At 46.2% G+C, this 16826-nt stretch overlaps 1 protein-coding gene across 1 annotated transcript in view; it reads right to left on the reverse strand.

The window, feature by feature from the left end:
• Window positions 1-3568: 3568 nt before the first annotated feature.
• Window positions 3569-16826, reverse strand: part of LOC119956716 (transmembrane protein 121-like) — a 103789-nt gene continuing 90531 nt past the window's right edge. The window contains 3 exon segments of the mRNA XM_038784056.1: window positions 3569-4365; window positions 4368-4907; window positions 4909-5875. Coding sequence (XP_038639984.1) covers window positions 4246-4365; window positions 4368-4907; window positions 4909-5187 — 939 coding nt within the window. The 5' untranslated portion in view covers window positions 5188-5875 and the 3' untranslated portion in view covers window positions 3569-4245.

The following is a 16826-nucleotide window of genomic DNA, read 5'->3' on the forward strand; positions in this document are numbered from 1 at the left end:
TTGCTTCCTGAAGTCAATGACCAGCTCTTTAGTTTTGCTGGCATTGAGGGAGAGATTGTTGTCGTTACACCACTCCACCAGCTTCTCTATCTCTCTCCTGTATTCTGAGGGATTGTATACTGTAGGGATTCTATGATTTATATAGCACCTTTCACATCCTCAGGATGCCCCATTGCTCTTTACAGCCAGCGAAGCACTTTTGAAATGTGTTTGGCCTTGTTGGGAAATGTGGCATCTTATTGTGTACGGCAAGCTCCCACAAACAGCAATGTGATAGCAAGCAGATAATCTGTTTTGGTGATTGTTGGTTGAGGCATAACGACTGACTGCCAAAGACAGAAGAAAAGACTCCCCTCATTGAAATTGTGCAATGGGATCTTTTACCTTCACCTGAGAAGGCAATAGGGGCCTTGATTTAACCTCTCATTCAAAAGACAGCACCTTGAGTAGTGTAGGACTCCATCAGTACACTCCTGAGAGCATCACCTTGGTTTATAAGCTGGAATCTCTGGACTGAGACTTGATCCCACAACCTTCTGACTTTGAGATAGTCGTGCTACCTGCTGAGTCATGATTATTTTAAACAATTGAGATTGTGACTGAGCTATATAATTTTTATCGTCAGCCAGTGAATATTATTACACCAGTGGACAATGAGCCAAGGACCTCACAGAATCCCATAAAATTGGAATGAGGGGAATCTACAGAATCTCTACAGCACAGAAGAAGGCCATTCGGCCCATTGAGTCAGCAGCCTCTGCAAGAACACCCTCCTGAGCCCCACACTCCCACCCTAACCCTGTAACCCCACCTAACCTGCACATCTTTGGACTGTGGGGGTGGAACCAGAGCACCCGGAGGAAACCCACACAGACAGACACCCAAGGCTGGAATCGAATATGGGTCCGCTGTGAAGCAGCAGTGCTAACCACTGTGTCACTGTGCTGCCCACATCTGGAGTACTGTGTCCAGTTCTGACCACCATACTTGATGAAGGACGTGAAGGGATCGGACCGAGTAGAGGAGAGATTCACAAGAATGATACCTGGGATAAACAATTGTAGCTGTGAGGATAGGTCGGAGAGACTGGGTCTGTTTTCCTTTGAGAAAAGAAGGAGACTTGACAGAGGCATTCAAGATCCTGAGAGGTAGGGACAGTGTGATGAATGTTATCAGTAGCTGCTGTAACAGTACCTTACCTTTAATGCATTGGCCCTTTAAGACCGGGCTTGGAACCCTGGGGGACTCCGCCTCTGGCTCCGCCCCCAGGAAACGGTATAAAAGATGAGGCTCACTCAAGCAGCATGTGATGAGCACACTTCTCGGCTGCTGTACTGTTCTCAGATGATTAAAGCCTTTGAATCATCTATCTTCTCTCCCGTGTCGTGATTGACGGTATCTCAGACAGGTTAAATAGTGAGAAACTGTTCCCTCTCAAGGTAGATCAAGAACTAAAGGGCACAGATTTAAAATAATGAGCAAAAGGAGTAGATGCGATGTGAGGAAAAAGATTTACACCCAGAGGCTGGTTGTGATCTGCAATGAAATTCCTGTGAGGATGGTGGAGGGAGGTTCGATCAAGGTTTTCGAAAGGGAATTTGATTTCTAGCTGAAAAGAAAGAAAGTGCAAAGTTACGGGGATAAGGCAGGGGAGTGGGATTAGGTGGATCGGATCGGAGAGCCAGTGCATACTGAATGGGCCGAATTGCCTGCTTCTGCACTGTAAAGATTCTGTGCCCTTTAGGTCAGAGCACACGAGTGAAAATGAAATGAAGAGATTTGTAACGGAATTGATTGGGTTAATGAGCAAAATCCAAACCATTATCGCAAATGCATTCTTTAGATATGCAGCCACACTTATTTCTTATTTAATTCATGAGATTCATTTTATTATCAGGCCTACGGTGTTTGTCAGATAAGTATGTTTTATTTTCTTTCCAGCAAACCAACCCATTTTCTAATTATCTCCACCATTGGATAAATATATGGATATCCAGAATAATTAAACTGAGTCTTGCAGCCTGATGGGGAATGTCTCCTCAGAGGTCGGCTGGGGTCATCTGTTCCCCAGTAATGACAGGAACAAACTGAGATTGTAAATCAAACAAAGCACAGAATCTTTGAAATATATACTTAACATGTGCTTAACATTAACTAAGTGCTTTGCTTTGCCCCATTTTTCTTCAACAAAAACCCTTAGTCTAACACCATGCCTCGTAAGTCCCAACAACTAATGGCTGCTTATTTATAACGGTCATTGGTTCCTGTCACAACCTTAAATCTTTGGCCAGTGATGGCTCCTCACGGTTCAAGCTCGTGATTGTCTGAGACTCAATCTGCTGAGTCATCCGGAGAACTGTCCACTGAAAGAAGGAGGTGGTAATAGAAATTTGAGATTATGAGGGAAGATGTGTGTGTGTAAAGCTTTGCATTGTTGGGTGAAATCTTGTGCCCGCCACCATAATGGGTTTGGTGGTGAGGGGGCATTTTGAAAGGCAGAAGGATGGTGGGTGGATACCCCTCTACCCTCCTGCCTTCCCCCAATTACATTTGTGGCGGGAAGGCCTGTGGGTGGCCTTACTGTCCCACCAACAACTGAGACCCTTCAGTGGGTAATTAATGCCCACATAACAGCCTCATCCTGCTGACACTGGTATTAACCCAGCAGTGGGTATGGGGCTCCCTAAGCAGGGGTTATGTTAAGCAAACACATGCAAGGTTGCTTGCAGGAGCCTGGGAGGTGGTGGCCCTCATTCAAAGACACTCAGTTCCTGATCAAGGGATTTAGCATCAGGACGAGGGACCCACTGAGAGCAACTGCCCTTATTGCTGAGCCCCCAACCCCCTGATCCCCACCCTGCAATGCCTTTCTGCCATCGCTCACCTCTGGCCTGGGACCAAACCTTTTTTAAAATAAATTTAGAGTACCCAATTCATTTTTTCTAATTAAGGGGCAATTTTGCGTGGCCAATCCACCTAGCCTGCACATCTTTGGGTTGTGGGGGCGAAGCCCACCCAAACACAGGGAGAATGTGAAAACCACACGGACAGTGACCCAGAGCCGGGATCAAACCTGGGACCTTGGCACTGTGAGGCAGCAATGCTAACTACTATGCCATCGTGCTACCCCTTACCTGGGATCAAACCACTGTACTATGACTAGGGTGGGTGTTGTGCAAGCAGCTGACACCACCACCCAGTGTTATTGCTATTCGATAGAACTCTTGGCCTCTGATAGACAGGCGGAAGACGGGACTTTCACTCCTCGGCTCGTTGATCCCGGGAGTCTGGCCATTGCTGGCCAGTCATGTGCCTGAATGGAACAAATGCTGCGGGCCTTCCTGAAAATAGGTGACAAAGGGCTCCTGCCAGCTCTCCAACCCAGCAGTCTAGACCACCATCACCCTGTTGTCCTTTGCTAAAAAGAGGCCCATTGCAGCACATTAGCTGCTCGTGATTTATGCTGGAACCGAATTTCAATGTCTTCTGCGGACAATAGTACTGGTTGGTAGCTTCCAACAGAATGATTCAAATCAACAAACCAGAAGGATTGAGAGGTTTTCACAAGAATTGTAGAAGTCCAGATTTAATTCTAATCATGAGATGGAAGGTGCAAAGGAGGTAAAGGGTATCACATGAAGTATATCAACCCAAACAGTGATGATTCAATGGCAATCTGTCACATATCAAAACATGTTTCATTCTTATTCTTTACCCTTCCAGTTTGCTGCATTTGACAGATATGAATTTTATGAAATAATTTAAATACTTGTTCTGAAAATACAGTTAGACCCCAAAATATGTTTGTAAAACAGTCACCTTATAATAAACATGTTAATTCATTCATTAGAAATTTGGACTCAAAAATCCTGTGTCTAGAGAATGGCAAATCAATGTGCCACTGGCTATGAATAGCCTCTCATGGTGGCTTCAGGCTCAGGTACCCTTAGTTACATTTAGAAGAGCTTTTGGCACCATCTCAAGGCTCCATTCCAAACTCTCGCTTCCACATTGTACCTGAGATGTCGCACGAGGCTGGTGATAGGAGACCAATCGAAGGAGGGGAAGCACGAGAGGGGGTGAACACAGATCGTCGGCAGCCCATCCATGCAGTCTCACTGGACAGAGAACTATCTGTGCTAACCAAGTCTGAAATTGCCTCCTTCCAATTGGCTCGCTACCTCCTCTCCCCAGGCCACGTTTGGAAACTGTCTGTGATGTATTCACTGCTTAAACTCATCGCTGTCATGTGTCCACGATCTCTCTGGTCGGCGTCTGGTCGTGTGGGGCAGCCTGCGTTTCGTGGATGGTCTGATTGTGCGGAATGGAGTTCTGCTGGAGTTCAAGAGCTATTGCGTTTTCTGGGGAAATTCTTGACCCTGTTTCTGATACTCCACGAAAGTGCAAGTCTTGGTGGCAATGGCGATGATGTTCTTACCAATAAATATAGTCGAAACCCGACTGTCTCGAAATAAGACCATGTTAATGACACGGATGAATATTGTAACTATGTTGATGGTCACCAGACTTAGAACAGGGTATAGCATCATTTTTTGAGGGGCTATATACTCACCTTGCATGCTGATCTCACTAAGAGAGACACATGGCAGAATGAGCAAGAGAATATAGCAATAGAAAAACATGAGGCCTTCTGCCCACATCGGAAGGCCAGACTTGTGCGGCTCCCATAGATTGGCTTGGATGTCCAAAATATCCAGCAAGTCCAAAGCTACCCAGAAGAGGCGTCCTCTTAAGTCTTCCTTCTTCCTGAAAGTCCTGACATAGTCCATGCTGTCTAAGGCAATCAAGATGAGGTACAGCCCAGGCACACAGATGGAAAGGAGTAAGGTCAATGCCTTCCGTGCAATTGTGTCTGTGTACTTTTTCTCGGCCTTATAGTTTTGAAAAAATAAAGTAGAGCTTAATTTCTAGGACAAATATGTACAGGAACCAGAGGATCATGGCGTAGCCACGCTTGGCTGTCTTTACCTCAGCGCCAACCCAGACCGCCACGTACCGCAGCACAATCAGGAAGCAGATGTCTCCAACCAGGACTATGATGCAGACCCCAATCTTACGAGGCCCCTGGTTCTGCTCCACTAGGTAGGCATCCATGAAGGCCATGCTGCTCATGATGACTATGGTGGAGAGGCACACATGCCGCCTGTCGGGGGGTGGCAGCACCATGTTGGTCGGTCGAGGACCTCTCTAGGGCAACGCCCTCAGGGTTTTCCCCCGTCAAACTCAAAAGGTAGACAACTTGGCCGAAACGCCGTACCTCGTACGGGAGGGGGTAACTTTCCCAGAGCCAATGCCTCCTAATATTCTGATTCTCTGTTCTCAAAGATAAACAAATATTTGCTTAAGTGCTCCAATCACTGGTCATTAAAAATAATTTTGTCGACACCTACGAGCAACTTCCAATCATCCAGACTCCTATTGTGGGGTATAGGTTTCTTGGCTGAATCAATGCATGAGGAGCCTCACACTTCATTAAAGCCAAGGCAATGCCCTACTTCAAATGGAAGAAGGTAAATATATAATTGAGACGAATTGATTCCTGGCTTAATGACTTTGAAGGTTTAATGCAGGAGACAATAAGCCTATTGAACGGTCTGTGAGTGGAGTCAGCTTGAGATGCAGATGCATTGTGGTTGATCCTTCGCCATTTTGCCAGTCGACGTGCGCAGAATGCTGGAGTCATTTGTCAGCTGCATCCCATGGTCAGGAGTGTAGATCTTCATCTCTGCCGCACAACCTGTGCTGTTGAGTCCATTACTACAGCCCATCAGATCAACGGTCTTCTCTCTGCCGTCCGGATTCTGGCTTTATCTTCAAATCCATCTCCGCATTCATCAAACACAATCAATGAGCTCTAAGAGAAATAGGGTTGGGGGTAGAGAGAGAGAGAAGGACGGAGAAAAGAGTTAGTGTTCAAAGATAATGACTGCATTGGCTTGTGCTGCTGGCTGAAGATTGATCTACTGCTAGCTCAGCAGTACACTGTGTAGTTTGGAAGAGCTATTTTACAACAAAATACCAATTTACAAATCTCTGGTCTTTAAATAGGGAACAGTTCTTCTGTCAAGCAGCCTGGTGGACTTTGGATTGTTCATATTTTAAAGGAAGGCCTGAAGGTGTGCCCAAGACACGTGCACATGATGACCAAGGCAGTTTGCAACTTCTGATATGGCACTGCAGGGACGTGCCAATGGGAAATGGTGGAATACAGAGCTTAACACACAAGACAGAAGGGCAATTAAATCAGTCTTTCCATGCAGTGTTGCTCAAAAAATACAAGTATGTGCAATTGGATCTGCAATCAGAAACATAGACCGATTCACAAACTCATGGAGTTGAGCTGGAATAGGAAAATAGGTTGTATAATTAAACCAGAATGAGTTATTCTCACTGTAACTGAGTAGCCTGCATGGGCTAGAAAGATCTCAGGTTCTGTGCTCCATTGACCTGGGCTGGAGTTAGAGGTGGGGAGGAGGATGGGGTATCAGTTCAGCTTCCCAATCTTGATCAGTAATCAACACAAAAGACTATCATGTGGCAGAGATCTCAATCACTTGTGTTATGGGCCAGGGTTTAGAGAACCCCAAAGTGTACCATGGAGTTCACCTGACCCACAACCTTTACTAGATTGTGGTATGGGGAGCACATGGCCCACTCTACAGGTGTGGTCCAGCAGATATGGGAAAGTAGTTTTCAAAGCAAAATAATGTTTATTCTATGAACTCAAGTTAACCTTTTTAAAACATACAGTGAACATCTTAGCAACCATCAATTCAAATACAACTCCCAAAGAATACAACACTAAGTAATCCTTAATAAATTCTCAAACAACATTTCAGGAGACAAAAGACCCATTTCACACAGCGACCAGGTTTAAATTCACTATTGAGTAGCATGTTACCACTTTGAAAATCCCAAATAACATTCATAAGCCTGCAGAGATTCACACACATCCTGCTGTGATTTTAGCTTCTCCAAAACTAAAATGAAACCAAACCCACCCTGCAGCAAAAAGCCTAAAGGGAAAGTAAAAAGCTGACAGACAGCCCAGCTCCACCCACTCTCTGACATCACTGCAGTAATAAACACCCATTTCTTAAAGGTACGCTCACTAGAGATATTTATATACCCACCCATTTATAAACACCCATTTCTTAAAGGTACTCTCACATGACTCTTGGCAATGCATTGTTAGACAATGGGCGCAATTCTCCCTGGATCTCCGGCAGGAAATGAGGTCCGATTCCCGCCTGGTGGTTCTGACCAATCCAGATCACAATCCACCCACACGTAGAAATATTTTTTGAGGTTGGGTGAACTGAGCCCTGAATGAGGTGTGTGGGATCTCAAGTTGCCAACAGGTCCGGCTCCTCAGCGATCAGGGTCCGGCTCCTCAGAAATCAGGGCATCTTTTTGAAAGACTGCTCCGGTCTCAGACTAGCATCAGAAACTGTTTGGTGCCCAGCGCAAATCAAATTTCGGGCCTCCCCCCAGAATTTCCCCGACATGGCGGGATTTGCGCCTGGGGGCAACACGGCTGGAGAATCTCTCCCAATGTTTGTGGGTGATGATAACGAACACCCATTATAAAGGCTGTTCACTGAGCCTTTTCCTCACTGACCTGGGATTTCTGGAAAGGTACAAGAGATGCCAAGGGCATTTAGCTCACCAGACTAATACACTTCAAAAAGCTATATCCAATTGCTCTCTATATAACTTCTTTAAACATTAAATGGAAAGGTCATTTCCCTCAACAGTTAAAATTTCCAATGAGATGAAGCTGTCAGATTGAACTACAGCTGACATTATCCTGTCCTCATTCGGAAGCACCCAGCTTCATGCAGCATTTTAATCATCTTTGCAGGCAGCTTTCTAATTCTAAGGCTATGCTGTGAGAGTGAGTGGCAGCCATGAGCCTAAACAAGTTCTTATCTGAGGATCACTGGAATGGCGGCTCCTGGACAGGCTGAGAAAAACATGATGCAGTCTCTGGATACAGGGCAGGCCACTTAGGACTGAGATGAGGAGACATGCCTTCACTCAGAGGGTGGTGAACCCATGGAATTCTCTACCACAGGAAACTGTGGAGGCCAAATCACTGAATATATTTAAGAAGGAAATAGGTAGATTTTCAGACTCTAAAGGTGTCAAGGGATATGGGGAGAGTGCTGGGGTATGGTGCTGAGATGGAGGATCAGCCATCATCATGTGGAGTTGCAGAGTAGGCTCGAAAGGCCAAACGGCCTACTCATACTCTTATTTTCTTCGTAAAGTAGGTTCGAACACGATAAACCACACATTGGAGATGAGAAACCAAGAAGAGAGGACAGAAATATTTGCATTTATTGCACACTGAACCATCTGAGGTTGAGGAAGGGATAACTCAGTTAAATAACTGTCGCAGGAGTGATACTCCATTGAAAAGAGTTTGCAAGGTTACAAATTAGTCCGGTGTACTTCATCCACCCAGAAGCCCTGATACATCTCCCACTGCCCCCGCCCATTCTCCCCCCCCCCCCACCCCCCGCCCCCCAACACACCCCAATGTGGCATCTAGTTAAATTATTTTGTGAAGGGTTTTGTGAAGGGGAGGTCGTGTCTCACTAACTTGATAAGAGTTTTTCGAGGAGGTCACAAAGATGATTGATGTAGGTAGGGCAGTGGATGTTGTCTATCTGGACTTCAGTAAGGCCTTTGACAAGGTCTCTCATGGCAGACTGGTACAAAAGGTGAAGTCACACGGGATCAGAGGTGAGCTGGCAAGATGGATACAGAACAGGCTAGGTCATAGATATAACATAGAAAAATACAGCACAGAACAGGCTCTTCGGCCCATGATGTTGTGCCGAACTTTTGTCCCAGATTAAGAACAAATTAATCTACACCCCATCATTCTACCATAATCCACGTACCTATCCAATAACCGCTTGAAGATTCCTAATGTTTCCAACTCAACTACTTCCACAGGCAGTGCATTCCATGCCCCCACTACTCTCTGGGTAAAGAACCTACCTCAGACATCCCCCCTATATCTTCCACCATTCACCTTAAATTTATGTCCCCTTGTAATGGTTTGTTCCATCCGGGGAAAAAAATCTCTGACTGTCTACTCTATCTATTCCCCTGATCATCTTATCAACCTCGATCAAGTCACCCCTCATCCATCTCCGTTCTAATGAGAAAAGGCTGAGCACCCTCAACCTTTCCTCGTAAGACCTACTCTCCATTCCAGGCAACATCCTGGTAAATCTCCTTTGCACCTTTTCCAAAGCTTCCACGTCCTTCCTAAAATGAGGCGACCAGAACTGCATACAGTACTCCAAATGTGGCCTTACCAAGGTTTAGTACAGCTGCATCATCACCTCACGGCTCTTAAATTCAATCCCTCTGCTAATGAACGCTAGCACACCATAGGCCTTCTTCACAGCTCTATCCACCTGAATGGCAACTTTCAAAGATCTATGAACATAGACCCCAAGATCCTCCACTGCTCCTCCACATTGCCAAGAACCCTACCGTTAACCCTGTATTCCGCATTCATATTTGTCCTTCCAAAATGGACAACCTCACATTTTTCAGGGTTAAACTCCATCTGCCACTTCTCAGCCCAGCTCTGCATGCTTTCTATGTCTCTTTGCAGCCGATAACAGCCCTCCTCACTATCCACAACTCCACCAATCTTTGTATTGTCTGCAAATTTACTGACCCACCCTTCAACTCCCTCATCCAAGTCATTAATGAAAATCACAAACAGCAGAGGACCCAGAACTGATCCCTGTGGTACGCTACTGGTAACTGGGCTCCAGGCTGAATATTTGCCCTCCACCAACACTCTCTGACTTCTATCGGTTAGCCAGTTCATTATCCAACTGGCCACATATCCCTCTATCCCATGCCTCCTTACTTTCTGCATTAGCCTGCCATGGGGAACCTTATCAAATGCCTTACTAAAATCCATGTACACCACATCCATTGCTTTACGTTCATCCACGTGCTTGGTCACCTCAAAGAATTCAATAAGACTTGTGAGGCAAGACCTACCCCTCACAAATCCGTGCTGACTATCCCAAATCAAGCAATGTTTTTCCAAATGCTCAGAAATCCTATCCCTCAGTACCCTTTCCATTACTTTGCCTACCACCAAAGTAAGGCTAACTGGCCTGTAATTCCCAGGGTTATCCCTATTCCCTTTTTTGAACAGGGGCACGACATTCGCCACTCGCCAATCCCCTGGTACCACCCCTGTTGACAGTGAGGACGGAAAGATCATTGCCAACAGCTTTGCAATTTCATCTCTTGCTTCCAATAGAATCCTTGGATATATCCCGTCAGGCATGGGGAATTGTCTATTGTCAACTTTCTAAAAATGCCCAACACATCTTCCTTCCTAACAAGTATCTCCTCGAGCTTACCAGTCTGTTTCACACTGTCCTCTCCAACAATATGGCCCCTCTCATTCGTAAATACTGAAGAAAAGTACTCGTTCAAGACCTCTCCTATCTCTTCTGACTCAATACACAATCTCCCGCTACTGTCCTTGATCGGACCCACCCTCGTTCTAGCCATTCTCATATTTCTCACATATGTGTAAAAGGCCTTGGGGCTTTCCTTGATTCTACCCGCCAAAGATTTTTCATGCCCTCTCTTAGCTCTCCTAATCCCTTTCTTCAGTTACCTCCTGGCTATCTTGTATCCTTCAAGCTCCCTGTCTGAACCTTGTTTCCTCAGCCTTACATAAGTATCCTTCTTCCTCTTAACAAGACATTCAACCTCTCTTGTCAACCATGGTTCCCTCACTCGACCATCTCTTCCTTGCCTGACAGGGACATACATGTCAAGGGCACGTAGTATATGTTCCTTGAACAAATTCCACATTTCAATTTTGTCCTTCCCTGACAGCTTATGTTCCCAACTTATGCACTTCAGTTCTTGTCTGACAGCATCGTATTTACCCTTTCCCCAATTGTAAACATTGCCCTGTTGCACGCACCTATCCCTCTCCATTACTAAAGTGAAAGTCACCAAATTGTGGTCGCTGTCTCCAAAATGCTCCCCCACTAACAAATCTATCACTTGCCCTGGTTCATTACCAAGTACCAAATCCAATATGGCCTCCCCTCTGGTCGGACAATCTACATACTGTGTTAGAAAAACTTCCTGGACACACTGCACAACACCACCCCATCGAAACTATTTGATCTAAAGAGTTTCCACTCGATATTTGGGAAGTTGAAGTCACCCATGACTACTACCCTGTGACTTCTGCACCTTTCCAAAATCTGTTTCCCAATCTGTTCCTCCACATCTCTGCTGCTATTGGGGGAGCTATAGAAAACTCCCAATAAGGTGACTGCTCCTTTACTATTTCTGACTTCAACCCATACTACCTCAGTAGGCAGATCCTCCTCGAACTGCCTTTCTGCAGCTGTTATACTATCTCTAATTAACAATGCAACCCCACCCCCACCTCTTTTACCACTCTCCCTAATCTTATTGAAACATCTATAACCAGGAACCTCCAACAACCATTTCTGCCTCTCTTCTATCCAAGTTTCCATGATAGCCACCACATCGAAGTCCCAAGTACCGATCCATGCCTAAATTACCCATCTTAATTCCTGATGCTTCTTGCGTTGATGTATACACACTTCAACCCATCTCCGTGCCTGCAAGTACTCTCCTTTGTCAGTGTTGCCTTCCCCACTGTCACTACACGCTTTGACGTCCTGAACATCAGCTACATTAGTTGCTGGACTACAAGTCCGGTTCCCATTCCCCTGCCAAATTAGTTTAAACCCTCCCAAAGAGTACTAGAAAACCTCCCTCCCAGGATATTGGTGCCCCTCTGGTTCAGATGCAAACCGTCCTGCTTGTACAGAATGCGCTCCAATTATCCAAATACCTGAAGCCCTCCCTCCTACACCATTCCTGCAGCCATGTGTTCAACTGCACTCTGTCCCTATTCCTAGCCTCGCTATCACGTGGCACTGGCAACAAACCAGAGATGACAACTCTGTCTGTCCTGGCTTTTAACTTCCAGCCTAACTCCCTTAACTCGTTTATTACATCCACACCCCTTTTCCTACCTACATCGTTGGTACCAATGTGCACCACGACTTCTAGCTGCTCACCCTCCCCTTAAGGATCCTGAAGACACGATCCGAGACATCCCTGACCTTGGCACCCGGGAGGCAACATACCTTCCGGGAGTCTTGTTCACGACCACAGAATCTCCTATCTATTCCCCTTACCATTGAGTCTCCGATCACTATTGCTTTTCTATTCTCTCCTCTTCCCTTCTGAGCCCCAGAGCCAGACTCAGTGCCAGAGACCTGGCCGCTAGAGCCTTCCCCCGGTAGGTCATCCCCCCAACAGCATCCAAAACGGTATATTTGTTTTGAAGGGTAACGGCCACGAGGGATCCCTGCCCTGTCTGCCCATTCATTTTCTTTCCCCTGACTGTAACCCAGCTACTCTTGTCCTGTACCTTGGGTATGGCTACCTCCCTGTAACTCTTCTCTATTACAACCTCTGCCTCCCGGATGATCCGAAGTTCATCCAGCTCCAGCTGCAGTTCCCTAACTCTGAGGAGCTGGAGTTGGGTGCACTTTCCACAGGCATAGTCAGTGGGGACACCGGTGTATCCCTCACCACCCACATCCGACAGGAGCAGCATGCAACTGCCCTAGCCTCCATCCCTTCTTACCTTACAGAATACAGCTGCACTGTGGACCAACTGGACCTCCGCCCTCCAACTCTGCTCCCAGTCAGCTGCACTCCCTGTAAACTCCCAGCTCCCTTCACGCTCTTTGAGGAAATGTGGGAAATGAAATAAAAATAAGCTCCTTACTCCCTCCTCACCTGACTCGCTCAGTCACCAAACTCTCACTATCACACTTAAATGCACCAAAATTCAGCACTCCCTCAGTCACCAAACTCTCACTATATTACTCAAATGCACCCAAATTCAGCACTCACTGCAAACAAAGTCTGCACTGTAACTAGCTCAGATTTATACTGTGACACTAGCCTCTGAAAAGTGGCCTAATCCAATTAACTAATTAACAAGCTCCAGCTGCAAGTAGTTACAAGTAGAACCTTTGTTTAAAGCTGATTGAAAATTCACCTTCTTCTCAACCAAACAGTAACTTTTAAGTTAATTAACTAAATAAAAGAAAGACTCGACTGTAGCTACAAATAAAAAATAAACCCTTAATATCCCTCAGTCACCAAACTCACACTATAGCACTCAAATGCACCCGAATTCAGCACTCAGTGCAACTGTCATCGAAGGCAGAGAGTAGCAATGGAAGGGTGCTTTTCTGATTGGAGGGCTGCGATTAGTGGTGTTCCGCAGGGATCAGTGCTGGGACCTTTGCTGAGTAGTATATAGTAATACATATAAATGATTTGGAGGAAAATGTAACTGGTCTGATTAGTACGTTTGCGGACGACACAAAGGTTAGTGGAATTGCGGATAGCGATCAGGACTGTCAGAGGATACAGCAGGATTTAAATCATTTGGAGACTTAGGCGGAGAGATGGCAGATGGAGTTTAATCCGGACAAATGTGAGGTAATGCATTTTGGAAGGTCTAATACAGGTCGGTAATATACAGTGAATGGTAGAGCCCTCAAGAGTATTGACAGTCAGAGAGATCTAGGTGTACAGGTCCACAGGCCAATGAAAGGGGCAAAAAAGGTGGAGAAGGTAGTCAAGAAGGCATACGGCATGCTTGCCTTCATTGGCCAGGGCATTGAGTATAAAAATTGGGAAGTCATGTTGCAGCCGTATAGAACCTTCGTTAGGCCACACTTGGAGTATAGTGTTCAATTCTGGTCGACCATCCTTCTGATCAGAAGGATGTGGAGGCTTTAGAGAGGGTGCAGAAGAGATTTACCAACATGCTGCCTGGTATGGAGGGCATTAGCTATGAGGAGAGGTTGAATAAACTCGGTTTGTTCTCACTGGAATGAAGGAGGTTGAGGGGCGACCTGATAGAGGTCTACAAAATTATGAGGGGCATAGACAGAGTGGATAGTCAGAGACTTTTTCCCAGGGTAGAGGGGTCAATTACCCAATTATTTTTTCCAATTAAGGGGCAATTTAGCGTGGTCAATCCACCTACTCTGCACATTTTTGGGTTGTGGGGGCGAAACCCACGCAGACACGGGGAGAATGTGCAAACTCCACACGGACAGTGACCCAGAGCCGGGATCGAACCTGGGACCTCAGCGCCGTGAGGCGGTTGTGTTAACCACTAGGCCACTGAGGGGTCAATTACTAGGGGGCATAGGTTTAAGGTGCGAGGGGCAAGGTTTAAAGGAGATGTACGAGGCAAGTTTTTTACACAAAGGGTTGTGGGGGCCTGGAACTTGCTGCCGGAGGAGGTGGTGGAAGCAGGGACAATATTGACGTTTAAGGGGCATCTTGACAATTACATGAATAGGATGGGAATAGAGGGATATGGACCCCGGTAGTGTAGAAGATTTTAGTTTAGACGGGCAGCATGGTCGGCGCGGGCTTGGAGGGCTGAAGGGCCTGTTCCTGTGCTGTACTTTTCTTTGTTCTTTCTTTGTTCTTATGGTCAGGATGGTAATCTTCGCCGCTCTATCTTTAGTCCATCTCGTGAAGAAATTCTTGATATCACTTTTATCATCCAGCAACTAACTCACTGAATTGGTTACTCATGTAACCTAGTGATGCTGAGCCATACACGGCAAGGCTCAGTCAGCTAATCTCAGTCATGACAATAATTGTAAGGAGGAGGTGGGTGCAACAATTGGCCTCAGTGCCTTTGGTACGGGAGAGATAAGAATGGTGGTTATTTCTACCAGAGGCCACAGGTGAGGAGAGAATTTAAATAAGTAATGTTGTGCTCACCGAGGTAAGGAATGTTTGTTGGAAAGGAAGATTAGGTTCCACCATCAAACGCAAATTCCCCAGCACTTTCCTTTCAGCGTTCTGGACGGACTGTTCTCACCATGAGATCCTGGCTGACTCCTTAATTATCCCAAACATCCCCTCTGGTTCCCATGACACCTCTCCAAGAAAGCACAGGGATTCAAATACCCACCCTTTGCCACGATATCATGGTTGTGTTGTAATTCACCAACTGACCACTATTAGTCTCACTAGTATATAAGTGAATGTAAAGTCAGCTGACCAGACACTGGCTGGAGGAAGAAAAGAGAGGGCTTGCATGTGCGTAATTTTGCTGTTGTTCATCTGTTGTCTTGTACATAGTTTACCACCAGTTAATGTTAATAAATTGTTTATAACTAACTGCAAGTGTTCTTGTAATAAATAAGGCCATCCAACAAGAACATAACACCCTTTTTACCTTCTCACCAGCTAAGGCCTCAAACACTCCTCCCAAATGAAACAGTGTTTATATGTGCTTCTTTCAGTTCCATATACTGTATTCACTGCTCAGGCTGAGGCCTCCTCTATGCTGGGGAGACCAAACGTGGATCAGTGACCGCTTTGCACGACACCTGTGTCCAGTTCAGTCGCCTGTCAATTTAATTCTCCCACCTTGCTCTCAAGCTGACTTCTCTGTCCTTGACCTCATGCAATGTCTCAATGAAGCTCAGGGTGCAGCACCTCATCTCTTGATCAGGTATTTTTACAGCCTTGTGGACTCAACGCTGAGTTCCAGATTTACAGCAGGTATTCGCTGTCCTCATTTTGTATCTTTTTACTCTGTCGGTTTTACTCCAGTTGTTCTAATTTTTGCTTCTTGGTGACAGTTGCAGCACGGTAGCACAGTGGTTAGCACAACTGCTTCACAGCTCCAGGGTCCCAGGTTCGATTCCCGGCTTTGGGCCACTGTCTGTGTGGAGTCTGCACGTTTTACCCGTGTGTGCGTGGGTTTCCTCCGGGTGCTCCGGTTTCCTCCCACAGTCCAACGATGTGCAGGTTAGGTGGATTGGCCATGATAAATTACCCATTGTGCCCAAAATTGCCTTTAGTGTTGGGTGGGGTTACTGCGTAATGGGGATGGGGTGGGGGTGTGGGCTTGGGTAGGGTGCTCTTTCCAAGAGCCGGTGCAGACTCGATGGGCCGAATGGCCTCCTTCTGCGCTGTAAATTCTATGAAATGTTGTTTATCATCCTGCCATTCGTACTTTCTCCAGACATGTCTTTCGATTTCTTCCTTGTCCCATCACTTCTCCCTTTGACCCGACACCATCAACCTTTTTGTCTTTTAATCTCCCCTGCCTTCACCCTGATCACCGACCTTCCCTTTTGTTCCTTTTCACCACCTCTTTCATCTGCTTCCTTTCCCATTTTACCAGTTCTGATGAAAGGTCATCACCGTGAAACATTGGATGGAATTTTACCATTTATTTGTATAGTGTCATCGTGGGTGGGAAAGGCAGGATAGCCCACCGGCTGTGCTGCCGGATTTCCCTGCTGTATTTTCAGACACTAAGTGAAAACAATTCAAGGGATAGTCCCACAAGGCCACGCTTTGGCTTTTTAAATATCTTTTTTCAAAGTTAAAAAAAAAAGGAAAACTCCCACCATCACGGAACTCCACCGCCCCCACCACAGAACCCCCTTCCTCCAGCACTTCCTCCATGGAAATCTGCCCACCTACACCTGCTGGGGCAGTTTCTGGGGTGCATGCCAGACTACTGCCCTGGCATGACCATCTCCCCCCCCCCCCCCCCCCCCCCCCCCCGCCCATGGGTCTATCTATACTCACCTGTGCACAACCAGAGGGTTCTGATCAGCAACTGCATATCGTGGGGTCCTGTCCTGATTCAGGATATGTCAACGTGAATGGACAATTTAACA

The sequence above is a fragment of the Scyliorhinus canicula genome, chromosome 2 (assembly GCF_902713615.1).
Source record: "Scyliorhinus canicula chromosome 2, sScyCan1.1, whole genome shotgun sequence".
In the NCBI taxonomy this organism is placed as follows: domain Eukaryota; kingdom Metazoa; phylum Chordata; class Chondrichthyes; order Carcharhiniformes; family Scyliorhinidae; genus Scyliorhinus; species Scyliorhinus canicula.